Source organism: Trichosurus vulpecula, chromosome 1 (genome assembly GCF_011100635.1).
Source record: "Trichosurus vulpecula isolate mTriVul1 chromosome 1, mTriVul1.pri, whole genome shotgun sequence".
Classification (NCBI taxonomy): domain Eukaryota; kingdom Metazoa; phylum Chordata; class Mammalia; order Diprotodontia; family Phalangeridae; genus Trichosurus; species Trichosurus vulpecula.
Genome location: NC_050573.1, coordinates 377417477 through 377444887, shown reverse-complemented (window position 1 = coordinate 377444887; position 27411 = coordinate 377417477). Strand labels below are relative to the sequence as shown.

At 39.4% G+C, this 27411-nt stretch overlaps 1 protein-coding gene across 2 annotated transcripts in view; it reads left to right on the top strand.

Moving 5' to 3' along the window:
- PSTPIP2 (proline-serine-threonine phosphatase interacting protein 2) overlaps positions 1-27411 on the top strand; it is a 93115-nt gene that overhangs the window by 18088 nt on the left and 47616 nt on the right. Inside the window, exons 2-5 of one of the 2 annotated variants that reach the window (XM_036734927.1) lie at positions 162-262; positions 10844-10921; positions 15356-15390; positions 20083-20189. In XM_036734927.1, the coding sequence (XP_036590822.1) occupies positions 162-262; positions 10844-10921; positions 15356-15390; positions 20083-20189 (321 nt within the window). The remainder of the gene's footprint in view (positions 1-161; positions 263-10843; positions 10922-15355; positions 15391-20082; positions 20190-27411) is intronic. The other variant, XM_036734936.1, reaches the window with a different exon arrangement.

Below are 27411 nucleotides of genomic sequence, written 5' to 3'. Positions count from 1 at the left end.
TGTATTTCTTTTTCCTTCTCCTTTTGTTTCCTCTCCCAGAGGCCATCATTTCAGAAACTTTCCATTATCTGTTTCTTCTTTGTACAGGCAGCTCTCCTCTCAATCTTAGCCTTTCTCTCCTTCACTAGCTCTGATGCATTTTTTTTTTCTCATTCCCACAGTGTCCTCACTTTCTGAGCACAGTTGGCTATGACAGCATTATTCATCATCTGAACGAGGGCAGAAAGAACTGCAAGGAATTTGAAGATTTTTTAAAAGAAAGGTACAGTGCCATTTCCTGTAAGAAGACACAATTGGGGAGAATCTCCCCTCAATCAATGAGAATTTACTGAGTCCCTATTGCATTCAGCACTTTGCTGAAGACTGTGGAGATTATAGAAATGTAAAACTTGGTCCTTGCCTTCAAAGAGCTTATAGGCTAGAAAAACAAAACAAAAAAACTCCAAACTGTCTACAGTAGTACTTCTACTACAATTTAGTCTACACTAGTTGCTTCCACTTACCATCCTCTCACTCCTCCACCATTTGCAATCGGCTTTCTGACTTTCTGACTCAGTGGAAGCTGCTCTCCCAACAGCTACCAATAATTTCTTAATTGTCATTTCTGATGACCTCAGCCCTCCTCCTTATTAATTTGATACTGTTGACCTCCCTCTCCCCTTGAATATTCCATCTTCTCTGGGTTTTTGTAACACTCCTATTTTTTTCATTTTCTTATAAGTCTGACCAGTCCTTCTCAGTTTCTTGCAGAATCACCATCTACGACATGTCCCCTAAAGTAGTATACCCTAAGGCTCTGTCCTAGACCCTCTTTGCTACTCTCTCCACCCTCTTACTTGGTTATCTCCCTTAGGTTTAATTATCATCTCTATAAAAATGACTATCCACACATTTTTACTTTTACAACATCTCTCACATTTGTCTCTTTCTGTCTACTTACACAGCCACCACCCTAGGTGAGGCCTTTTTTGCTTCTTATCTGTATTATTGCAATAGTCTAATAATTGGTTACCCTACCTTAAATCTCTTCCCACTCAATCTGTCTTCTAGAATTTTCCTAATATACAGGTCTGGCTCTGTCATTCTCCTACTCAATAAACTCCAGTGGCCCCTCAGTAGCTCTAGAATCAAAAATAAACTTCTATGTTTGGTCTGAAGTCCTTCACAATTTGGTTCCAACAAACTTTTTATACCTTATTACAAATTACTCCTCTCCATTGATACTGTGATCCAACTCCAGACCATATGAATCTTCCTATTTTTCCTCATATACAGCATCCAATCTCCTGCCTCCATGTGTTTGTACCAGTTGTTTCTCGTGCCTGCAGTGTATTAACTCCTCAGCCTTATCTCTTAGAACCCTTGCTTTCCTTCGGAACAGCTCAGGCTCTACTTTGTACATTAAGCCTTTCTGGTTCCCCTAACTGCTGTCATCTTTGCCACAAGGTCACTTTGTATTTATTTTGGATATGTTTTATAAATATCTAGATACATACAGGTTGTGTTTTTCCTTTTATTATACAACATATCCATCTTAGCAATATGATTTTAAAATACAAATGATGTTCACTTTGAATCTTGTATGCTTAACACATTTCCCCTCCAATAAATATGTAGTAAGAACAACAGCAGTCCAACTCCATTAAAACAGTGCATTGAGATTATTTTTTTAATGGCAAGATGACACAGTTGCAAAATATTGATTGGAGGTGGGAGTTACAGTACATTTTAAAACCATCTACCAAGTAGTGAGGTATGAACTATACTAGTGAGGAAGACACTCATGGAAATAAAATTATCAATCCTTTAAGTATTAGGTATATTTAAATATTAAGTCTCGAAAGTACTTCTAGGCACTTAAGTTATGATCCTTGTTCTCACAGGGTTTAATCAATTACATAACCAGAGGACAGATGATTTTCCTTTCTTGAGCATGTAGTAGGCTAGCACAATGCCTAGCCTGGTGCCATATCCCTTAGTAAAAACTGTGTGTTAGATCAGTCTTAGTCCTAATATGACTTTTTAGCTTTGTGAGTATCTGGAATTGATTTGCCCATGTGCCTACTGAAAATGTATTTAGTTTACCCTTCTATCATTGTGGAAGATCTTTGGAATAAGCTCTCTTTTACTGCTCATTAGGCATAAATAACTCTTCAACATGGGCAGATGGCTGTTTGGGAAATAGCTGTGTAGTTTGTGTTCCAGGATTAATCGCCAGCGTGGAGCAATATATCTTTGATTGCCCTTTGAAACTTCATACTAAATGTTGCCAGTCATTTCCTACTAATTCCCACACTAGAACTTTCTGCTCTGGTGAAAATGGTTTTTTCACTGTCTCCACCCAGATCTTGTCCTTTTCCACTTCTTTGTCTTTGCTCATGATATTTCCCACTACTTTGAAATCCTCTCTACCTAACTAAATTCTATACATCTTCAAGCCCTACAGAGTCTTGTGTTTTTTGTGTAGTTTTCCATGATCATTCTGCTCCAGAGAATCATAAGATTTAGAGCTAGAAGGGCCTTACAAACTCTAGTCCAACCCTTTTATTTTAGAGAGGAAGGATATAAGGCTTATAAGAGTTGAAGTAACTTGCCTAAGGTCATAGAGGTAGTGACTTGGATAACTGGTATGTTGAAAACTAAAAATAAATTTAAAAATTCTCAATGAAAAGACCAGAACTGAATAGAAAATTTGACTTTCAACTACAAGAATCAAGAGAAACATGAAAGGTAAACAGGAAAGAGGAATCATAAAGGACTTACTAAAGTTGAACTGTACGGAAAGATGATATTTGTAACTCATCAGACCTTTCTCAGTATTAGGATTGTTGAAGGGAATATATATGTAAATATATATACATATATAATATATATATAGACAGAGGATACAGGGTGAGTTGACTATGAAGGGATGATATCTAAAAAAATGAGCTTAAAGGGAGAGAGGAATATATTGGGAGAAAGAGAAAGGGAGAGATAGAATGGGGTAAATTATCTCATATAAAAGTGGCAAGAAAAAGCTGTAATAATGGAAGGGAAGAGGGAGTAGGTGAAAGGGAATGAGTGAACCTTGCTCTCATTGGATTTGGGTTAAAGAGGGAATAACATAAAAGCTCAATTGGGTATCTTACACTACAGGAAAGTAGGGGGAAAGGGATAAGAAGGATGATAGAAGGGAGGGCAGATTGGGGGAGGAGGTAGTCAAAAGCAAACACTTTTGAAAAAGGGCAGGGTCAAAGGAGAAAATTGAATAAAGGGGGACAGGATAGGATGGAGGGAACAATAGTTAGTCTTTCACAACATGACTATTATGGAAGTGTTTTGCATAACAATACATGTGTAACCTATATTGAATTGCTTGCCTTCTGAAGGAGGGTGGGTAGGGAGGGAAGAAGGGAGAGAATTTGGAACTCAAAGTTCTAAAAACAAATGTTAAAAAAAATTGTCTTTTATATGCGACTGGGAAATAAGATATATAGTCAATGGGGTATATAGAAATCCATCTTGCCCTACAAGAAAGTAAGGGGAAAGGAGGTGGGGGGGCCATGGGGTGATAGAATGGAGGGCAGACTGGATAAAGGGACAATCAGAATACATGCCATCTTGGGGTGAGGGGGAGGGTAGAAATGGGGAGAAAACTTGTAACTCAAAATCTTGTGAAAATGAATGTCGAAAGTTGGATAGCTGGTGTAAAATAGATGTGGTATGGCACCACTCACCCACACTGCCCAACTCTTTTGATTCTGTGGGCTGGGGCTGATTTGCTTACTGCATCTGTGCCCACACTGGCAGGTCAGGGTAGTTCAACCTTGTAAATACAACTCACTATCAAGGTTGTAGGGGAAACCATAGTGATGGGGAAGACATGCATCCATTATTTACTTGTAACTGTGGCTCCTGAGCTCCCTTCAGTGTGATTCCCCTTTACACAAATCAGGTGAGATGACACCATTAACTATCATTAAACATTTACTAATAGGATACAAAGTAATAATAATAAAAATAACAACAATCTTAATAATAATAATAATACATAGCCCAGTAGTTCGCTCATAAACCTGGCTCATGCTGTGCCAGCAACCTATCAGGGAGGAATATAGGGGAATCCATGTGTCCAAGGCAACTCAGAATGCTAGACTGAAATCTTAAGGTCTTATGAATATAGATTTAGAGCTGGAATGGACCTCAGGGGCTTTTTAATCCAACCCTCATTATTTAACAGACAGAAACTGAAACTCAAAGGAGTTGAGACTTGTCCAGAATCACTTAGCTACTAAGTAAGTGTCAGAGGCAGGATTTGAAGCTAGATCTTCTTGTCTCCTCACTACGTTGTCTTTTAAACTTAATGCGAGCTTGTGATTTGAACTCAGTGGGAATTTTTTACTCATGGAGAATAATTAAAATCTGTAATCTCCATCATGAATGGGCTTCAGTGGGTTATCCATCTTGCACGCAGAAGGTAGGCACATATTGATCTAGCCAGCAAAATTTACAGGTAGTCCTGGATATTTAGACTTGTTATTGTTCAGTTTCAGTTAGTTGAATGCCACTTGTCCCCATAAGAAGTTGGGTTGCTGATTGGGGGTCATGTTAACCAGTAAGCATAAAAATTGTTCTACCAACAAAGAACAGCCATGGAACAACCCCCCTCCCCCTCCCCCCCCCCCCCCCCCCCCACCACATAGTTCTTCTTGCCCTTGATCTCTTTAAGTAATAGTATAGCATGTATCACTTGTTGGATGAGGCTGGTCCTCTTCTGGGTCTCTCTGATGTACCGCTGGATGAAGCCACTTCTCTAATATTCTTGGACTGGCAAAGCAATGTTAAGCTCTTTTAGCAAACAGCAGCCTTAAACCTGGCACTTGTAGAACTTCCCAGGTCTGCTACTTTGACTGGGTACTGAAGCAGTGTTAACCTTTCAGTGAAAAGCAGTTCCCTTAAGCCTGGTTCTCCAAAACTATTCAGGTCTGCTTTCTGGGCTTTGAGGAATTTCTCCCCTTTCAACTATAGTAGATAGTAAAAAGGAAACGTAGGCAATTCTCTGAGTGACTTAACCTCTCTCGAATTTCATATGGCCATAGAGATAAGACAGGTTTTTCTTAGCTGATTCTTCAAAAAAGCAGAGGATTCTGTTTTTCAGCATTGGCTCCTAGAACCAGAGATTTCATCCAATCAGATCAGCTCCCAGACTCAATTGCAGAGTCTTTACACCTCTAGTCAGCTGGGTTCAGTTCAAGTCAGTTCTTCTGTCTACTACTTATGTTCATTGCATTCTGTAGCCTTTTCTCAGCTTCTCCTCTTCTGGCCTCTGTGACTATCTTGACTTTAACATTGAGTTCTGTCTTTCTGGCCACAAATTAGGATTTCCTCATATATAGGGACCTGCCTCTATCCTAGGTTGAGAAACTCAAAAACCACATTTTTGTAAGATATAACGTGAATAGTCTATATACAATTGTCCTATAGTACCCAGTTTCCCATTCACTTTCCCAGCAACAAACTTCAAAGTTCCGAAAAGTCATATGTAAATCAATTTCAGTTTGCATTATAATGGAGTATAACTTGTACATTTGTAAGTATATGCAAAGGGCATAAATAAAAGTAAATGCAAATCCATTGCTCCTTCTACCATACCATTACTGTCTTTGTCTTATGTTTCTTCTCTCTCAATATACTGTTTTTTCACCCTCTGCATCCAGCAGCATCCTAGTAAGTCCCTATTACTGGAGGTGAAGCTAAGTCAAATATAACTTAACATTTTGCACTGAGGGATATGTATAGATGCCTGAAATCCCTAGAAACTATCTGATATTATGGGAATTTATCCAGTGGAGACTAATCTACTCTCGTAGGTAGAAGGAAACTTGCTTACTTAATATGGTTATAGAAATAAGTTTCCTGGGAAATGAAATTTCTAAGTAATTAAGAATTGGCCTGAAAACCCTTTTAAACATAACCTAGCTGAAAAAAAAATAGCTAGCTAGCATTTATAAAGGATTTTAAAGTTCGTAAAGCACTTTGCAAAGGTAGGTAGCACAGTGGATAGAGTGCAGGGCTAGAGTTAGCAAGACTCATCTTTCTGAGTTTAAATATAGCCTCAGACATTTTCTAGATATGTGACCCTGGGTAAGTCACTTAATCCTGTTTGCCTCATCTGTAAAATGGGCTGGAGAAGGAAATGGAAAATCCCAAATGGAAAATCTCAAATTTCCAAATGGAAAATCCCAACTCATGAAGAGTTGGACATGTCTGAAATGACAGAATAACAATCATATTTTCTGATTTCTTGCTTTCCTCAAACCACTTAATACAGATCATGCACTTACTGTATGCTTATTATACATATTAATTGATTGCTATCTGGTTTCAAAGACTTGGTTCTTTTGTCATTATGTTCATGGCTCTGGATTGCCTATGGAACCCTGGCCATAGGAACCTTAGTAAAGAGTAGAGGTATCAAAAAAACAAAAAGAGTAGAGGTATCTTTTTTTTTTTTCTGAAATAGAAAGGAAGCCAAATAGGGTGGGTCATAATCTTGAAAAGTTTTTGGAGAGGAGGGGGTCATTGATTGAACTTTCTTTGTCTGGCCCTGTGTTCTCTGTGAAGATGTTGTCATATGCTAAAGTGAAAAGTTGGAGGTGAGGGGAGAGGAGAACATATTTGGAATGGTTTGTTTAGAAAATTAGATAAGGTGTCAAAGAGAATTTTAGAAGGATTACTGAGCAGTGACAACGACTGAGCTGGGGTTAGATAGCATAAATTTGTTGTGGGTGGGATTCTTATGGACTTTATGACTCTTCAGCAGTTCTTAGCAATATCTTTAAAGTGCAGAAGACCCTAGAAGACCATACCCTTAAGTCCTTATAAGCTAATGCTCCTAATTATTGGGATAATTGACAACTAGCTGAATGAAGACAGGACAGGAGAGATCTGTCAGTCATAGTCACTCTGTTTTCTGGGAATGCTCTTTGCAGTAAGGTTTGTTTAGGTTGGAAAGTGTCTGTTGCATCAAAAAAGGTGTCAATAATATGTTTTAAAAGAAGATGATGCAGAATAGTTTCCTTGTTTGGGATAGGGGTGGGGAGGATGTCTAGGAAAGCAAAGAAGAGTAATGAAACTAGAAGGGATTATATAGATATTGAGAGGGAAATGGGAGGCCAACAGGAACTAGCTTTTGTCTGCTTGATATAGTTTTTTTTTTTTTTTTGAGGCAACTGGGGTTAAGCCACTTGCCCAGAGTCACGCAACTAGTAAGTGTCTGATTACTGATTTGAACTCAGATCCTCCTGACTCCAGGGCTGGTGCTTTATCCACTGCACCACCTAACTGCCACTACTTAATGGAGCTTTTAAAAGTTTTATTGCTGCACTTTCCAATGACCTCCTGACCCACCCCCACCCCTGAAGGGATCCTCTCTTGTTAAAAAAAAAAAAAGAAGAAGTACAGTGAAGCAAAACACACTAACCATGTCAGGAAAAGAGAGATGGAAGGCATGTTTCACCACCAATTCTCAGAAGTCACAATTATTAAAAATTTTCCAAGTTCAATCCTGATTTTGTGTCTTAGAATAATCTTATTGGAATCATAGATCTTTAGAATTAAAGATATATCCATTAAGACTTCTGTGCTAATGAAATGGGCAGCTAGGTGGTGCAGTGAATAGAGCGCTGGACCTGAAGTTAGGAAGGCATCTTCCTAAGATCAAGTCTGGCCTCAGACACTTACTAGCTATGTGACCCTGGGCAAGTCGCTTCACCCTTTTTGCCTCAGTTTCCTCATCTGTACAATGAAGTAGAAAATGACAAACCAGTATCTTTGCCAAGAAAACTCTAAGTAGGGTCACAAAGAGTTAGACAAGACTGAAAAATAACTCAACAACAACCAAGCTGACTAAACAGTAAGAAGAGATGGTACAGAGACTGTAGAGCTTCTGTTCCTGAAGACCTTCAAATTCCAGAGGATGATTGAAGCCTTCCGATAGAGAGATGATGAACTCAAGGTGCAGAAAAAGCCATTTATTTTCGGACCCTCACAATGTGGGAACTTGTTTTGTTCAGCTCAGCCTATTTGTTCAATGAATATTCTTTTTCCTTTTTTTCAGTTGGGAGGTTGAGAGGGATGGGGCTAGGGATGGAGAAGGTGAAAGAAAAATGCACAAAAGAGAACAGAGGGAAGGCCAGGAAGAATCACAAACAAGCAGGACAGTTTTGAAAATTACATGTTGAATTTATTATTTATTTAAAGAGAAAATCAAATCATATATAACAGAGCAGGTACTCTTAACCTGGAGTCCACAAGGGGTCTGCTAATAGAGTCCAAGGGGTCCATGAACTTGAATAGGAAAAAATTCATACTTTTGCTTTTGCTAATATTTGGTTTCCTTTGGAATCCTATGTGTTATATTTTATGCATTTAAAAACACAGTTCTGAGAAGGGGCCATGGGTTGTATCAGACTGCTAAAGGGGTCCCTGACACAAAACAAATTAAAACCTTCTGAAATAGAAATATACCATTTCAGGTATAATTTTTTTCATCTTCTACCATGTATATGGAAATGCTTGTTTTATTTGGTGTTTGTTAAGTGCAGAATTAAAAAGGAACAAACAAACCTCCTTCCAGAAGGAAAAAATGGACTGTCATCTGGTATGGCTGGTTTATATATATTTATATATCAAGAATTGACAACCTATAGTAGAAAAAAAATACTAAATTTGTAGTTAGAATCATTGATTCAAATCCTCACTCCTCTCATCCTGTGTGACCTTGGGCACACTGCTTAATTTCTCTGTCACTAGTTTCTTTTAAAGTGAGGGGGCTTTATTCCCTTGAGGAATATACAGTGTAGTTAAGGATACAAGACTAGCACAAATTAAATATTATGAAATGATCCAGGCAATCGATAATGAAGTGCCCAATCATGTGATATAGAAAATGAGTGCTGTAGGTCTTGAGAAAGATAGAGGACCAGTCTGGGCTAGAGTAGTCAAGAAAGGTTTCATGTAGGAAACTGGGACTGAGCTGAGTCTTGGATGATAGAGAGACTTGGATAGAAGAGAAGGGAGTATGGCAGGCACAGAAATGCTGCTTCCTGCAACTGTAAGCATATTCTTACTCATAATTTTTTCTGAGAGGAACTTTCAGGAGTGATGGTTATGCCACCGTTTTCCCAGAAAAAGTGTTTCATGAAGATGAAGTTTCAGTTTTAATCTCTTTTGACAGTCTCCTCTCCACTTGAGTAATTTTTGTCCGCTGTGTCACGTTCCAGCCTTGGTGTCTGGGACAAAAACACTTCTTCCCTCAAAAGAGACTGTGAATTGAATATTATTCTCTAGAAAAATAATTATGAATTGAAGATCATTGCATTTAGCTTGCATTTAGTTCTGGATTTCACATTTTAAAGAAGAAATGGTTAAGCTATAGCGTGTCCAGAGGAGGGCAACCAAGGTGATATGGAATATGATATTTACCTTAAAATATCTGAAGGGCTGCCATGTGGAAAAGGAATTAAATTTTTTGGGGGGGCCTAGAGGGCAGAACCAAGGATGATGAGTAGAAAATGCAAAGGGGCCAGTTTAGGCTTAACAGAAGGGAAATTTTCCTAAAATAGGCTGGGCTGCCTTAAGAGGCAGCAAACCCCTTTTCAGTAGAGGCCTTTAAGCAAAGGTTGGATGGTTACTTGTCAGGTGTGTGGTAGATTCTTGTTCAGGAATGGATCAGATAAAATAGCTGCTGAAGCTTCTTCCAACACTGAAATTCTAGGACTTTCCGGGGCAAGTCAATGATTATCTTTCAGCTGGCAGATAAGCATTGTGAATCAGTGAATAGAGAGAAGAAAAGAGATCCCTGAAGGCAGTGAGATAAATTAGTACCTCCAGAGCCTTCTGAAGAAATAATGGGCAGTGTACTATGGAGAAGGCTACTCTGCCACTTCATTTCAGGAGGTCCTGAAACCATCCTACTCCCTTTCAGAGGATTTCTCTAAGAGATCAGTGTCTGTAGATAGACAATCCCACTTCTTCATTTCCACGTACTGAAATGGGTCATCTCACTAGCCATCTCACATTCTCATATCTGGTTTTGATCTCAGAACACTGAGTTCAAATCCTACCGCTACTACTTAGAACTTTTGTGACCTCAGGCAAGCCCTTGGGCTACTCTGAGCCTCAGTTTCTTTGTAAAATGAGGAGGTTAGATTAGATGATCTCCAAGATCATTTCTAGCTTGAAACAATCCTACAGACAAAAGAAAGAAGAAATGCTAAGGAACAACTCAGGCTCTGTGCCTCATATTCTTTCTACATCATGCTGGCTCTCTGTGGGAAAAAAAAAAGTACAAAATGCTTACAAATGTGCAGGATAAGTAAGGGTGCTGGGATCTTCTTTTGCATCTTAGTAACTATAATGCATTTCTTTTTTGGTGTAATGTAGTGGAAGGAGCATTGGATTTGAAATCAGAAGGCCTGGCTTTGAGTTCTAGCTCTGTTGTTTTCTGTTGCCTTGTGGTACCATGCAAGGAATTTAACTCCTCTGAGTTTCAGTCTCCTAATCTGCAAAATAGATCTATAAAATACAGCTACCCCAAAGGATTATTGTAAAGACAGCATTTTGTAAACCTTAAGGCACTACATTTTGTGAGTGGATATTAGTGGTAGTAATAGTAGTAACTAAACTTTTGGATGAGATCCAGGATTGAATTTACTTTATAGTGAATTAAATTATGTTCACATACCTTGTATAGAAGCAGGCTTTTTGTCTTCAAGGAAATGATGATATAGTTAAAGTTGTGAATTTGACAAAGATGGTTCTGTGAATGACCCATCATCTTCTTTTCTGTTTACAACAGGGCAATGATTGAAGAGAAGTATGGCAAAGATCTGATCAACCTCTCTCGAAAGAAGCCCTGTGGGCAAAGTGAGAATAAGTATGTCCCTTTCCCTCTTTTTTTTTTTTTCCACATTTGCTAACGTTACTCAGATTTCACTGCCCCCCCCCACCCCGTGCCAAAGCCCTTTTCAACTAGGCAGAATAAGCCATTAAAGTGAGGGATGCTGATCAGAATGTAAGCTCAAGGTCTCATAGCCATGTGCTTCTTCAGTTTGGGATGCATCCAAGTTGATGCCTTTTACTGCATCATTTCATGGTTGTCTATGTTCAGGAGTAGTGGTCCATTATTTGGTTCAATGAAAGAGGTCAAAGTTGAAATAAAAAGTTTTACTAAGTAGAGGTATATACAAATAAGTACAGATTCCATCCACATTCTCCTCTCAAGGCATATTCAGTGACTCTCCTCCCTCTCTCCACCCTCAAGGAAAGCAGTGGGCATGGTAGTTCAGTGTGTTCTAGAAGCACCAAACTTACGACATAGGACCTCAGAGCCCACACCTGGGTTTCAGGCCAGTCTTCCTTGGGGCAGAGAAGCACAGGCTCTGTTTTATAGCATCTTGGCTCACAGTAGAGCCCCTGAGGTGACTCTTGAGGAAGGACCAAAAGCCTTTGGTGCCTTCTTCCCTTGATGATGGTGCTTGTCCTTCACCAAAAGAAAAAAAAAGCTGCATCAGTTGGAGAGAACAATTAGTTCCTTAGTTATTATGGCAGTGTCCAAGATGAAAACTTCTTTATCAAAAAAAAAGAAAAGATGCTTATTTTTAAACACTCCTTAGAGTTCCTGATGAGGCATTCCGAATTCTACATTTATAGCAATGTGGAATCAAATGTACCTCCAGAGCTTCTTGAAGAAATAAGAGACAAGGTACTACAGGGAAGGCTACTCTGCTGCTTCATTTGGGGAGGTCCTGAAACCATCCCACTCCTTTTCAGAGGATTCCCCTAAGAGGTCAGTGTCTATAGATAGACAATCCCACTTCTTCATTTCCACTGACTGAAATGAGTCATCTCACAAGCCATTTTACCTTCTCATATCTGTTACTTCAAATTTTTAGACTTGACCTGTGATTTCAATCAATCAGTCAATAAGCATTTATTAAGCATCTACTATGTGCCAGGCACTAAGTGCTGATTTCATTGGTATAGGGAACTCCTTATGAGGAAACCCCCTTTGCTAATGCATATTGGCACCTGCTCTGCGACTTATAGTCTTAGAGAGATGCCTGGGGCTCTGAGACATTAAACAACTTGCCCAAAGTCCCATAAGTGACTTAGCCAGAGCCCCACAACTACGATGTGTGTGAGAGAGGGGCCTGGACAAGTCACTTAATGCCTCAGAGCCCCAGGTAGCTCTCTAAGACTATAAGTTGCAGACATCAATATGTAATGACAGTGTTTCCCCATCAGTTTTTTTTTGAGTTCAAGATTCATTATATCATATTGCCTCTTAAGTGCTATTTAAAAATATTAAAAGTAAATTTGGCCCTGCCAAATCTTCACAGACAATGATTCATTCATTCATTTGTTCAACAAGAATTTACTGAACACCTACTATGTGGAAAACACTATGATTGGTTCTAGGTATACAAAAACAACTAGTTTTACTACTCCAGGCATAAGCAGAGATATAGATATTATATCAGGTCATGTTACAATAAATGCCAGTAGAATGAAAATATTTGTATTAATTATAATATTTTCTAGTCATTGGTGATATCATATTTAATAGCACTGGGCTGGGAGTCGGGACACATTTGTTTAGTTTCATTGCTAGTTAGCTATTACTGGGTGAGTCATAATACCTCTCAATGTGGCAGTGTTCTTATCTGTATTAATATGGGTGGGGTAAAGGAAGTTGGACTAGGCTATTTCTAAGGTCCCTTCTAGTTCTATTATTATATTTCAAGAAATGTTTTTGATGTAGAAAAATCTTAGTACAATGAAAGAATCAGGACAGTGTCAGGGAATCTCCAGAAAGTTACAGTGAAGCTGGAAAAGTTTAATGAGGACCTTAATCTGGCAAACCCATTAGTCTAGTATTTAAATGGTTTACATGAGAATAGACCAAAAAGATGATGTCTGAACTCATCATATTTCCCTCCTAACCTACCCCTCCTTTCAACTTCCCTATTTCTGCAGGTGGCAAAACCATTTTTCCATTTATCTAATCTGGAAATAGGAATCTTATCTGAGTCTTCCCCTACCTCAACCCTCACATTCAACTGGATTTCCATAGCACCTCTCTTACAGTTCTCCCTGTTCCCATGGTCTCACTTTAGTTAACAATCTCCTTACCTTTCCCTCTCGGCTATTGCAATAATCACGCGAATAGTTTCCTGGTTTCTAGTCTCTCTTGTCTTCAGTTCATCCAGATAGACAGACAGATAGATATATAGAGTGTTTATTAAGTGCTTACCATATGCAAAACACTATGCTAAGTCCTAGGGATACAAAACCAAGAAAAATAAGATGGTCTCTACTCTCTAGGAGTTCATATTGTTGTGGGGAAGATGGCACATAAAAGGGTAGCTAGAAAGTGAGGAGTTAATAGGAGAGTAAGGTACCCATATGGAGGCAATCCCAGGGTAGAGCTATCCTTAGAAGGGCAGGGCAGCAAGAGCAGAGCTGAAACAGACTATAGTAAACTGAGAGTGAAATGAGTAGGTGATGTGTGGTACAGACTGGAGGGTGGATTTAAGGCACTGCTCTGATGATGTCACTCCTGCTATTGAAGGAGGTGTACTGGAAAGAACACTGGATTTAGAGTCCAAGGACCTGGGTTCCAAATCCTGCTTTCTTACTGTTGACCAAATACCTTCCTTTCTTTTGGCCTTGGAGCTTTCATTTTTAAAATGAGAAAGTTAAAGTACATGATCTCTCTCAAGCCCTTTCCAGTTAGAAATCTATGTGACCTTTTCGTAACTTCCCTATGGTTCTTCCTCTTCCTACCTGACTTTGATACAGGCTTTAGGCAATCTGTGATTGTCAAGGAATTCACACCGTGTAGTTTCCAGCCATGGCTTGCTCTCGTGTCTAGCAACAGAATGTTAGCAAATGAAACCAAAATAGATTTCATTTGTGAGGGGAACAAAGATAGAGCCACAAATTCTCCCTTTTGCAAGCCAGATGTCAGCAACAAAACAATATTAGTTTCCAAATAGGGTGGTACTTTTCCTTAAGATACTGTAGAGACTGTATATCTGTAGGTCTGCCTCAGCTCCTTCAACTGGGAGGCCTTCCTATGTACCTGTTAACATATTCATTTACCTGTCTAATTCGCTCTGGCAGGAAGTTAGCTACTCAGAGAAGCTTACTCATTTTTTCAGGCCATTAATAAATTCCTTTAGATAGAGGTTGATCTTAGTTTGGCAGTGCAGCAGGTTCCTGGAAACTACATTGAAAGGAAAGCAAATAGGTAATTTTAATGTCCAAACTTGTTATATCCCTCCACTCTTGGCAGAGGTGGTGAAAAATGTGTGTGGAATATTGCATATACTGTCTGATTTGTTTGATGTGTTGGTTAGTTTTGCTGAGGTGCTTTTTTCTCCGTTTCTTTTTTATTCTTTTTTTGCAAGGGGGTAACTTGAGTAAGGGGGGCATTTTGTAAAAAAAAAAAAAGAGAGAGATAAACAACAGTGTAAAAAAAGAAAAAAAGCTGAGGTCTGAGAAGTGAGGTATTTAATGTTGAATGAACAGAGTATCAGAGTAGAGCTGGAAGGCAGGGACTGTCATGTCTATCATTTAGTCAATAAGCATTTATTAAGCACTTACTACATGCCAGGAACTGTGCTAAGCACTGGAGAGACAAAGAAAGACATAAACGTGGTCCTCCCCAAGAGCCTGCATTCTAGTGGAAAAGACAGTATGCAAACAACTGTGAACATGTAAGATATATGGCATGTAAGTGGGAGGGGGTCTGAGAGGAAAAGGCAGCCAAGGGAACTAGGAAAGGATTGGTGCAGAACGTCGTTTGACATTTGAGCTGTGTTTTAAAGGAAGCCAGGGAAGCTAGGTGATGGAGGTGAGGAAAGAACATTCCAGGCATGGAGGACAGCCAGGGCAAATATCAGAACTGGAGTCAGAAGACGGAGTATAGTGCCCTCTTCCAAAAAAAAATAAAGACAAACAAATAAACAACAACCCAAAAATAACATTAAAAAAATCAAGAAGTGATAGTTTGTATTTCCTTAGTACTAATTTTCAGTCTTCTTTATGTAAGAAAAGCTTCTAATAGGATGTGATCAGAGAAATGTAAGACTTAAAGAAATAATAAGGGCAGATCATAATAAGAAAGAGGGATAAGTTTTGAATAGAGCATGGTTCTGTACTGGTGTCCAGGGGATATCAAAAGAATTCCAGGGGCCAGGGTGTCAGCGTGTTGTGTGGAGGGAGCTCCTGTGGGAGATTTATGACAGGACATTATTTGGTCCTTTCCAAAATTGTAATCAGACCCCTGCATTTGCTTTTTCAGCACCATGAAGAGGGCCCTGGAAGTCTTCAAGCAGCGTAAGTGATATGTTTCAGCTTATTCTCTGTCTCTTACAATTTCTGTATCAGACTAGTGAGAGTCAAATGGTGGGAGTACCCGTGAGGTGGAAAAAAATTCAGCAGAATTCCTCTGGCTTTGTGATTTCAAGAGAGCTGGGCACCCCTGCATAGTTTCTCGTCACTCTTTTCATTTGTTCATTCAGTGAGTATTACCTCACAATCAATCAACAAGCATGTGTTAAGTATCTGCTGTGTGTCAGGCAAATGTGCTGTGTGCTGGAGGTACAAAACCAAAACTGAACCAGATCCTGTCCTCAAGGAGCTTATGTTCTGTCTATTTAGTGAGAGGCAATATGATGTAGCAAAAAGTGTCCTAGACTTGGAATCCCAGAGCTCTGGGTTCTAATCCAGCCTCTTTTAGGAAGCTCAATGTGTAGAGTGCTGGACCTGAAGTCAGGAAGACCTGAGTTCCGATCCAGCCTCAGATACTTACTAGCTGTGTGACCTTGGACAAATCATTTAACCTCTATTTGCCTATGAGGCAGCTAGGTGGCACAGCAGATAGAGTGCCAGGCCTGGAATCAGGAAGACCTGAGTTCTAATACAGGCTCAGACACTTATTAGCTGTGTGAACCTGGACAAGTCACTTAATTTCTGTTTTCCTTGATCCACTGGAGAAGGAAATGGCAAACCACTCCAGTATCTTTGCCAAGAAAACCCCATGGATAGTGTGATCTGTGGGGTCATGAAGAGTCAGACATGACCGAACGACTAAACAGCAACAACAGCAACAATATATTTACTATATGTCCATGCCCAAATCACTTAACTTTTCCGAATCTCAGTTTTCTTGCCTGTAAAATAAGGATAATATCTAATTATTAAGAATACTAACTTCATAGAACTATTATGAGGATCAAACGAAGTAAAATGTATGAAGCGTTTCACATATCCTAAGATGCTTTTATAAATGGCAACTATTATTATTTGTTGTGGCTTGAAAAAGGACATCCTATGACGTCCCAATATCAGTGTCCTCCGTCAGACTATTACACACAAGCGAGGCAGCTCTCAGCAGCTGAGCACATCACACTATGAGGGCATTTGCTCCCGCCCTCAAATATTCTTGCACAGGTATAATCTGGCCAAATTGATTAGCAAAGGTTACTTTGAAGACATGTGTAAACTCTGAGTGTGTAGAAGGAAGAAAGGTACTGTGCCCAGGCTTTACAGGCAGATCAAAAGTGTCGGACCCTTCTTCTACTTTCTTAGCTGTCTTGTTGTTTTCCCACACTGGATCTGACAACCAGCTTCTCCCAAATTTTGGCACCATGACCGATGATTCCCTGGTGTTTGCCACACCTTAAGGACTCGGTTCCTTTCTCTAACACATAGATATGTGCATAATTTCTTCCTCCTTAGCCATTTATGTTCAGACTCATTGTGACACTCGGGTGAAGTCCTGCCATCTCCCTCTTGTTCAGTAAGCTCACCTGGAGATAGTGGATAGTCAGTTTATCCTATTTCTCAGATCTTGGGGAAGCTGAATTCAGAAAGGGGAAGCCCTTGAGAAGTAACCAATTCTCACAGTTTTAAAACTACCAGTGTGAAGTAACCATTCTTATTGTTTGGTCCCATGGAGATGTTCCTCTTTTCTAGTCCTTTGTGGGCTGAGGAATAGCTTTCTTCCTGATGTAGCCATCTTTGTCTTAATCACAATACCTGGAAGTCAAGTAGGAGACAAAGTGAGAGGCCCTTCGTAATGGTTTTTATCTTTGGACTATATTGACTTTGTTGGGGGTGTAAATGAGATTTAGGTCTTTGCCATTGAGATTTACACATGGTGCCAGTGAGCCAAGTGTGATAAGAAGAGTCAAATCTGAACTCTACTATCAGCTGACATTTACTTGCTATGGGACTTTGAATATGCCACTATACCTTTATGGGTGATCTTCATTTATGAGGGGGTTATACTTAGTGAGTGGGCAAGTAACTTAACTACTCTGGTCCTCGGTTTCCTCATCTGTAAAAATGAACTAGGTGATATCTAAGTCTGCCTGCGTGCTTCACTTTTGGAAGCATTGAGTACCATTCTCAGGGGGTGACTCAAGGGGTGTTCAGGGAGGACTAGCACCTCTGGCGTGAGGGCTGGCCAAGCCCTTTTCAGGACTGCTCATCCACCCAATTTGGTGTCCACCTTCACCCAACTCTTGCCTGTGGCTTCAGGAAGCTGTAGCATGCACAGTGGCCACATCCCAGTAAACTGACTCAGCAGATGGGTTAAGCCAGAATGAGGGTATCCAATAGGCCTTGAATCCATAAAGGAATTAAGGGGATGTCTACCCCAAGCATATGAAGACTCCCCCTGATGGAATGTTTAGATGAGGACAATTTGTTCCAACAGCCATGAAGGCAGCTGAAGCAGGTGCTGTGGAGGGCTTAAAGCTTGGTCAGGCATGAAAGACACCAAGGTCATCGCTGGGCCATCGCCTGTCATCCTGTCTTTTGTCTTGTCACTGGACTTCAGTGACTGTGGAAGAGAGAGTGAGACTGATGACTTTGCACAGCTCTGCCTCACTTCAGTTCATATGCAAATCAATTCATTACACATGATGTTTTTGGTCTTTGAAAGGAAAGGCTGAACAACAACAGACTCAGTGACCCACCATTATGTATCTGATACCATCTCACGTGCTACCTCCTGAAGCTTTTCCTGATTCTTCTAGTTGTTGGAGCTCTCCCCCTCCTTAAATAATCTTATTTTTACTTATCTATGTAATGTAGTTTTCTCTTGAGGACAAGGGCTGCTTTTTATTTTGTCTTTGGACCCTCAGTTCCAGTGTGGTACTTTACACAGAGCAGGCACTTAATGATTGCTTGCTGGTTTTCATTGACTCTGTACCATCAGATGATGTGCTAGAAGGAGCTGTCAACTGGGAGTTAGTTTGGGTTCTAGTCCTGGTTCTGCTACTGACTTGCCCTGTGATAAGTCCCTTACCTTCTTCATCTGCCAGCACCTTCATCTGTAACATCAGAGGATGGGACTAGAATGTTTTTGAGGTCTCTTCCAACTCTTTTATAACTTTCTCACTCCTGAAACTAGGCACCTAATGCTTCCTACTTCCTGAATGTGTTGAATCCTTTTAGTATGTTTGTAATTGATACGTGCTGAAGGTATATTGACAGGAATCAATCACCAAACTTTTACTAAGTGCCTGTTATGGGACAGCAATTGGAGATACAAAGCTGGGGGCAACAAGATGGTGCCTGGAGTCAGGAAGACCTGAATTCAGATTTGTCTTCAAACACTTACTAGCTCTATGACCCTGGGCAAGTCAGTTGCCTTTATTTGCCCCAGTTTCTTCACCTGTAAAAATGAGGATAATAATAGCACCTTTCTCCCAGGGTCGTTGTGAAGATAAAATAAAGTATGTGTAAAGTGCTTAGCACAACTATTATTTAATAATAGCTACTAATGACATTATTATTAACTACTATTTTAAACTTTGCTATAATTTGATTTTAATATTATTTAATATTAATAATATTTAATTAATATTATTGTAATATATATAATATAATATTATTAATGTTATTAACTATTGTTCCTCAGGAGACTTTTGCAACAGAGGAGAAAACACGTACATAAATGGGTATATGTGTTCAGTTGCTTTCAGTTGTATCTCACTCTTCATGACCCCATTTGGGGTTTTCTTGGCAAAGATACTGGAGTGTTTTACCATTTCCTTCTCCAGCTCATTTTACAGATGAGGAAACTGAGGCAAACAGGATTAAGTGACTTGCCCAGGGTCACACAACTAGTAAGTGTCTGAGGCCAGATTTGAACTCAGGAAGATGAGTGTTTCTGACTCTTGGCCTGGTGATAAATATGTACAACATACATACAAAGCAAATACAAGGTAACCTTTGAGGAAAGGCACCAGTAACTGGGGAAGGAGGGATTGGGGAGTGGGGGAAGAGATCAGGAAAGACTTCATGCAGAAAGTTATGCTTGAGCTGGGTCTGGAAGGAAACCAGGGATTTCCAGAGGCAGAGGTGAATAGTGAGTGCCTTGCATGCACAGAGGACAGCCAGAGCAATGTTAAAGTTGACTTGCTAATAGTTCTGTTATTAGTCATTGAATAAGCTGGGGTTCACACCTGGGCCTCTCCAGATGTCAGTTCTTTTTCTACCTGGGGTTCTTTGCTTATTTTGTGTCATGGACTCCTTTGGCAAATCTTCTGAGGCCTATGGACCCCTTCTCAGAATAATGCTTTTTTAAAATGAATAAAATAAAATGCAAAGAATTACAAAGGAAACCAATTACATTATATTGAAGTAGCTTGTGAAAACATTTTTTAAAGGTTCTTAGATTCCAGATTAAGAATTCCTGTTCTGGGGCAGCTAGGTGGTGCAGTGAGTAGAGCACCAGCCCTAGAGTCAGGAGGGACCTGAGTTCAAATACAGCTTCAGACACTTGACACATGTACTAGTGGCTGTGTGACCTTGGGCAAGTCACTTAACCCCAATTGCCCTGCCAAAAAAAACAAACAAAAAAAGAATTCCTGTTCTATACCATGTCCTTTCCAATGATGAATGAATTTTATGCCATTGAATTTGTGTCAAGCACTTTCATATAAGTAGACGAATAAATTCAAATTTGGATTCATGTTGACATTGGTTTCTGTTCTTTTCTTCTCCCTTTTGTAGAAATAGACAATGTGGGACAATCTCACCTTCAGCTGGCACAAACCCTACGGGAAGAAGCTAGAAAGATGGAAGAATTCAAGGAAAAGCAGAAAATACAACGGAAAAAGGTTAAGTTTTCCTATTAGCAGAGAAATTGCCTTTCTCCTGGTAGTAAATGTTGTGGCCCATTCTGGGTAGTTCATTTCCAGGCCCAACTCTACCCTTACCCAGTCTTTAGTCATTTTTGAGGGAGTATTGTGCATTTTGCAAGCCATTTGAACTTCCTCTCTTTAAAAATTACAAATACCGAATTCTCTACATCTGGAGTATGTTCCAGAGTGCTCAGTACACAATGTCCAACTCCTTTAGTGAATTTTCTTTCATAAATTCCCTCTTAGAATCAAAAAGTAAAACTTTTGTGACTTCTTTAGAAAGTCCCAAGTTTATTTTAAAATTACATAATTATTCATGTCGCAATAGAGACTCGGTTGTACCACTTCCTTATTCAGATATCTCATTCTTTTTTTTTTTAAACAATCTTTGGAGAAAAATGAGTCAATGCTAACTTCTCTTTTTAAAAATACCTTTTATTTCACTTCCTAGAAAATGTGGCATAGAGAGAGATCTTTGCTCCCTTAGTTCTAAAATCAAACTAGGTGTGGAGTGAGGGAGACAAATATGGATCTTTCCAGTCTTTTTCTAGAGCTCGGAAAAAAGACAGTCCCATCACCAAAATTCTATCCTAAAGATATTCTGGCTGAAGTAACAGCATCAAGTCTTAGGGAGAGACTTAGAGAGAGGTCATGGGCTTTCCAAAACTGTAACAGAAACAGACCAGGTATGACCAGATTAAGAGCCATTCCAGGGTCAACACAATCCTCATGGAGAGTAGAATTCCCACTTGTGTAAGAGAAATGAATACTTCTGGTATCCAGACCACTGCTGGATTGGGTTCACAAAAGCAAATTGAAAGGGGGAGCTAAACAATTATTCAGATCATTTGATCAAGGTTCATGACCAATCTGGATTTTTTGGTCTCCAAAACTCTATCCACTAATTAGTGAAGGTATTCTTTGATCAAGAATTATTCATATAATGAGCTTAATTTTTTTTCTACTTTAAAAAAATTAATTTCTTAATTTAATTTTAAAAATTACTATGTAAAATCAATTTTTTTATCCCACTTCATTCTTCCAAAGCACTGAAAAAAGAAGAGAAAAAACAAAGTCTTCCCAACAAATATTCATAATCAAGTAAAAGAAAAATTCCTTCATTGGCCATGTCCAAAAGAAAGAAAAATAAATGTCTCAATCTGCATCCTGAGTCCAGCATTTCATCATGGCTCCTCTACAATAGTGGTTGGTCATTACATTGACTAGAGTTCCTAAAAATGAGCTCAGTTCTTTCATTGATTTGTCTTGTCTGGACAAAATATCCTTGTAAGAAGTGTTTAATTTAATAGAACCAGGAAGAGAACCATTGACCTTATCTGATCGAGTCCTTGACTCTTGAAAATTAGATTAGTTGCTCTGTTCTGCACTTCCCCCTTCCTATAATGTCACCATATACACACCATAATGTAGTGGAAAGAGCATTGGATTTGGAATCAGGGAGATCAAGACACAAGTCACAATTCATATCACTAATAATATCTAATATAATCTATATAATAAATAGTATATAATAGCTAATAAAATAACTAATCTAATATTATTAGATTACTAATCTAATATTAATCTATAATTATATAATTAATAATCTGTAAACTAAATCTAAAAACTACTAGTAGTAACATCACTAGTGATAGTTACGTGACTCTGGCAAATAACTTCCATGAGCATTAGTTCCCTTATGGGTAAAATAGTCATAAAAATACTCATACAACCTATGCCACAGAGTCAGGAGCAAAAGTTAAAGTATAAAGCTTAAAGTGCTTTAGAAATGTGAATTATTATGTTACAGAGATTTTCTGTTGTAGGAGATAAATGAGAAAGGGGCATGTTAAAAGCATGGCATAGTGCAGAGAGAAAGAGTCAGGGGACTCCATATACAGTCTTCGTTCAGCCATGAACCAACCGTGTGCCCAAGGGTCTGTCACTCTCTTTACTTAGTCTCAATTTTCTCATCTATAAACTGAGGGTATTTAACTAGATGATCCCTAAATTCTCTTCCCAGTCTACCATTTTCTGGTGACAATGTGGGGACACATCATGACTTGCCCCAGGTTGTAGAGGTAATAGTAGTTTTAGTTTGGGTGGCATTAATAAGTACTGATGGAGTTAGGAGAAAGAAGAGATCATTGTGGCATAATGGCCCTTACTATTATTTTGAATTTCCTGAGCACTTCAGTTTTATACTATTCAACTCAAACCAAAATTAATTAAGTATTTGCAAGATGCAAGGCACTATTCTAGATGCTAGAGATAGAGAATAAAATAGCCTTTGGCCTCAAAGACCCTCAGTCAAGTAGGGAGATATGGCATGAACCCAGATGAATGTGACACAAGATAGACTGTGATAAGGGCTATCCTAACAACGTATTCTAGGAAAATTTGAAGAGGAAGAAGTCAACTTAAGTCAGGATGATCAGGGAAGGTTTCATGGAAAAGGTGGTACCTGAGCTCAGCTATAAAGGAAGAGAAGGATTTCAAAATCTGGAGATAAAATGTGAAGTAGTGCAATCCAGGCAGAGAGACAGGAGATTTGCTATTTGTGTGTCTAGAACTTCTAGTATTGGATGTATAGCTTCTCTCTTTCCCCCACATATATTGGTCCTGGAGGAGGAAATGGCATACACCTTGCTTTCTACTGCCATTTCCAGACCTTCCTTTTGCTGTTGGCACTCAACAACACCTTCATTTTGGAGATTCAATCTAATGAGATATATCACTCTATCTAGATTTTAGAGGCAGTTATCTATTGGCCTCCTGATCATTCTTCCTCAATTTTGAAAGAGTTTACTATCTGGCTTGGAGTATTCCTCTCCACCCTCAATCTCTGACCTCCCAGTTCCTCAATCTCCCCAACACCCATGATCTACTCCTTCACTCCACCTCAGCCACACGTGGTACAGCCACACTCAGTGGTGTGCTGGTAAATCTTAATTAACTGTCTCAGAAAAACTAATGTGTGCATGACATGCTCTTAAATTTAATATTCATTATTAACTGTTTTCTCTATCCCTTTCTTAAATCTAGATAACCACAAAGGCAATAAATCAAGCCCTGATTTGTAGTATTTGCCAATTTCCAAGGTATCAGTGCTCACACTCAAAATTTAACAGTTGGAGCTGACTCCATTACACCCCTGGCACACCTTTGATATTACCATTATCCATAAGTACTCCACTTCTGTGACCAGGAATTCTGAATTTCCTCTACCCACCCATAACCTTCTTTCATCTCTTTCAAACTTATTTTTTGTCTTCACTGTGACCTCAGTCCTTCTATCCCTTAGTAATCTTCTGCACCATCACTACTGATCTGACTTCACTTTTCTCACTTTCTGATCATGATGCAATAGTTAAATGTTACATTGTCCTCTATGATCAAATCCCTTGCTCCTTTGTTCTATAATGTCTCATGCCTTACCAGACCCAGACTGTCTCCTCTCTTATGAAAAAAATGGCCCTCAATGCCCTATTTCTTATCAAGTTTAACACTTTTACTTGTACCTTGATCCTATCGCCTCCTATTTCCTCTAACAGATTACCCTGATAATCATCTCCATTCTCTGTAATCTTTAATCTTTCTAAATCTAATGGCTCCTTCTCTAATGCCTCAAAATGCCTAGATCTCCTCCATCTAAAAAAATTTCTTACTTGAATCTACCATTTCCTTAAGATGTCATCCTACGTTCATTCTTTCTCTCTGTCTCTCTGTCTCTCTCTGAAAAAAATATTTTTATTTATTGCCTCTACTTTCTTTCCTCTTACTCACATCTCAGCCTCTTTCAATCTGACTACATTCTCATCACTTAATTGAAACTTCTCTCTCCAAAGTTCCCAGTGATCTTTCTCTTTTTAAAATTTTTTATTTTCTAATTAGATCTCTTACTTGTCAAATTTGACAAACTTTTCTCAGTCCTCATCCTTCTTGAATCCTTTGTAGCATTTGACACTATTGCCACTCACTCTTCCTTTGTATCTTCTCTCTTTCTGAATATCTTCTTAGCTCTTCCTGGCTATTTTCTTCTCTCTGTGTTTTCATGACATTACTGTCTCTTGTTTCTTCTCCTTTCTGTTTGGCTACTCCTTCTTAGTCTCCTTTGCTGGATCAACATCCCTGTCTCATCACCTAACTATGGGTGCTTCCTAAAGCTTTGTCCTGCACCCTTTTCTCTTCTCTCAGTATACTTTCCCTTTTGGTAACCATAGGTTCAATTATCATCTCTGTGCACATAGTTTGCAAATCTGTATATCTAATCTTAATCTCTTTCCTTTGCCTACTAAACATCACCTGGCTCTTCCAAGGGCATCTCAGTTTCAATATGTCCAAAATGGAATTCATCTTTCACCTTAGGTTCCTAACTTCCCTATTTCTATCTGGGTTACCACCATCCTACCAGTCATTCGGGTTCATATAACCTTGAAGTTATCCTCAGTTCATCATTCTGCCTTACTCCATAGTTCTTAGTTCTTAAATATTGCCATTCTACCTTCATAATGTGTTTTATATGCATCCCCTTCACTCAAAGCTGCCACCGTAGTTTAAGCCCTTATTATCTCTTACTGGACTATTTATTGTCTTGTGTTGTATTACGAGACTATTGGTATCCTAATTGAACTCTTTGATTTAAGTCTCTCCCCTCCTCAATCTCTCCTGCACACAGCAGATAAAATAATATTCCTGGAATACAGGTCTAACCAAGTTATTTCCCTAAAGAAAACACTCCAGTGCCAAGATGGTTTACCTTTCCCAATCCCTCTTAATTCTAGTGTCTTTCCTCCATTGATTATTTCCTATTTATCCTGTATATAACTAATTTGTACATATGTGTTTGCATGTTTTCCCCTCCATTAGACTGTGAACTCCTTGAATGCAAGGATTATCCTTTGCCTTTCTTCATATCCCAACATTTAGTAAAATTCCTGGCACACAGTAGGGACCAAATAAATGCTTATTAACTGATAGGTATACCTATTCCTGAAAAAATGCTAAAGTTCATGCCAGACTTAATAATGATCAAGAAATTCAATCAGAAGTTGTAGTGAGTGACATATCCCCCTAGGGAATACACAAAAAGAATAATCCAGAAGCCCAAGGCAATAGGAAGAGAATTCTTTCAGCAAAGCAGCCCCTGCGTAGCTGGAAATGAGAGAGTGCAGGCTATAGGATCTTTGTCTAGAAGCAGGAAGAGTGGAGGTCCTCTTAAGAAAGAGCCAGGATGGTCAGAAAGTCCCAGAGAGGGGATATTGGAAGCCCTGGGGAATCATAATAAGCAGTACCCAGTGACCAGCACAATGCCCCAATGTTCAGACTAGGACAGTCCATGCCTAGAGGTTCTGAACACTCTTAATGCTCTTTCCCGAGACACTAGAGAAGCCTCTGAAGATACAGCACTCTGAAAGTCAAAGATCCATGGGGGACTCCCCCGAGGTGGTAGAGGTTCAGGCAAGAATCCATGAGAGGGGATGGAAACCAAAAGAAGCTGACCATTTTACCCAGAAGCACAGAAGGGGATGGAGCCTAATTTAAGTCCTAATTTAAGAACTATAGCTGGACAGATGAGTAAATCACAGAAAACACTTACTAACATCACAAGTTATTATAAGACTAACTCTATAACTACTTTAAGCAGAGATTCAAAGGCAAAAAATTAATTTTCCACAACTATATGACTATCTAGAAGAAATGAAGCAAGAGATAAAAGTGAAATAAAAGCTCTGGAGGAAAGAATTAGAAAAATAACTTAGAAAAGATGGTATTAAACCTTATCCAAGAACTGGAAGCTTGAGTTGTGAGTTCTAGGACAGGGATTGTCTTTTGCCCTTTTTTGTACTGTCAATGCTTGGCACAATGCCTGGCACATATGTGCTTACCATATGCTTATTGAACGACTTACTAAAAAACCATTTTTTAAAAACTCCTTGATACTGTATTTCAAGAAATAATAAATGAAAACTGCCGAGATCTATTAAAACCTGAAGGTATAGAATGAAACCTTTTTTTAAAGATATGAACAATGTGGGAGATGTTTTGTTTGACCATGCATATTTGTTATTAGGATTTTCTTTTTCTTTTTTAATTAGGGTGGGGAGGTGGGAGATAGAGAATAGATTTTTGTTAATTAAAAAAAAAGTCTGATTTTTAAAAAGACCCAAAGGACAAAATAACAACAACAACAACAAAAGACTCCTCCAGTCACCTCCAGAAAGAAATCACAGAAGGAAATATCTCAGGAATGTCAAAGAAAACATACTTTAAGAGTCTGAAAAGGAGTTCAAATACAAGGAATTACAAATAGGCTCACACAAGAGCTGAGGGCTTGGGGGGAGGGGGGTGGAGCCAAGATGGCAGCTGGAAAGCAGGGACTTGCTTAAGATCCCCCCCAGGTCCCTCCAAAAACCTATAAAAAATGACTCTGAACAAATTCTACAACTGCAGAACCCATGGAATAGCAGAGGGAAGCAGAGTTCCAGCCCAGGACAGCCTGGATGGTCACTGGGTAAGGTCTATCCCACGGAGCTGGGAGCAGAGCAGAGCAGAGCCCAGTGTGGGCTGCGCTCGGACCAACAACACCAGGAGCTGGGCAGAACAGGTCCTAGTGCCCTGAATCAGTGAGCTGTGGCAGTTACCAGACTTCTCAACCCACAAACACCAAAGACAACAGAGAAGGTTAGTGGGAAAAGGTGCAGGGGACAGAGTGAAAAGAGTTTGCTGTTCAGCCACCGCCCCAGGGACAGCAGAGGTGGTGCAGCTCTGAGGACAGAACTACAGCTACAGTTGCTTCTGGCCCCAGGCCCACCTGGTGGGAGGAATTAAGTGGGATCAGAGCAGGAGTGCAGAGCCTGCTTAAGATCTGAGTTGAGGTCTGGGTTGGCAGTTCTTGGGGGAGGAGAAGCACTGGTGTGGCAGAACTTGCTGTGTAGAAATAGCTCTGAAAACAACAGCACAACCCTTCAAGCCTGGGACAAAGTACTCTCTACTCTGTGAGCAGTCATACCCCAACGAAAAACTCAAGGGTCAAGTAGTTGTCTGGCAACATGGCCAAGCAGCAAAAACACACTCAGATTCAGACTCAGACTTTGGAATCTTTCTTTGGTGACAAAGAAGACCAAAACATACAGCCAGAAGAAGCCAACAAAGTCGAAGAGCCTACATCAAAAGCCTCCAAGAAAAACATGAATTG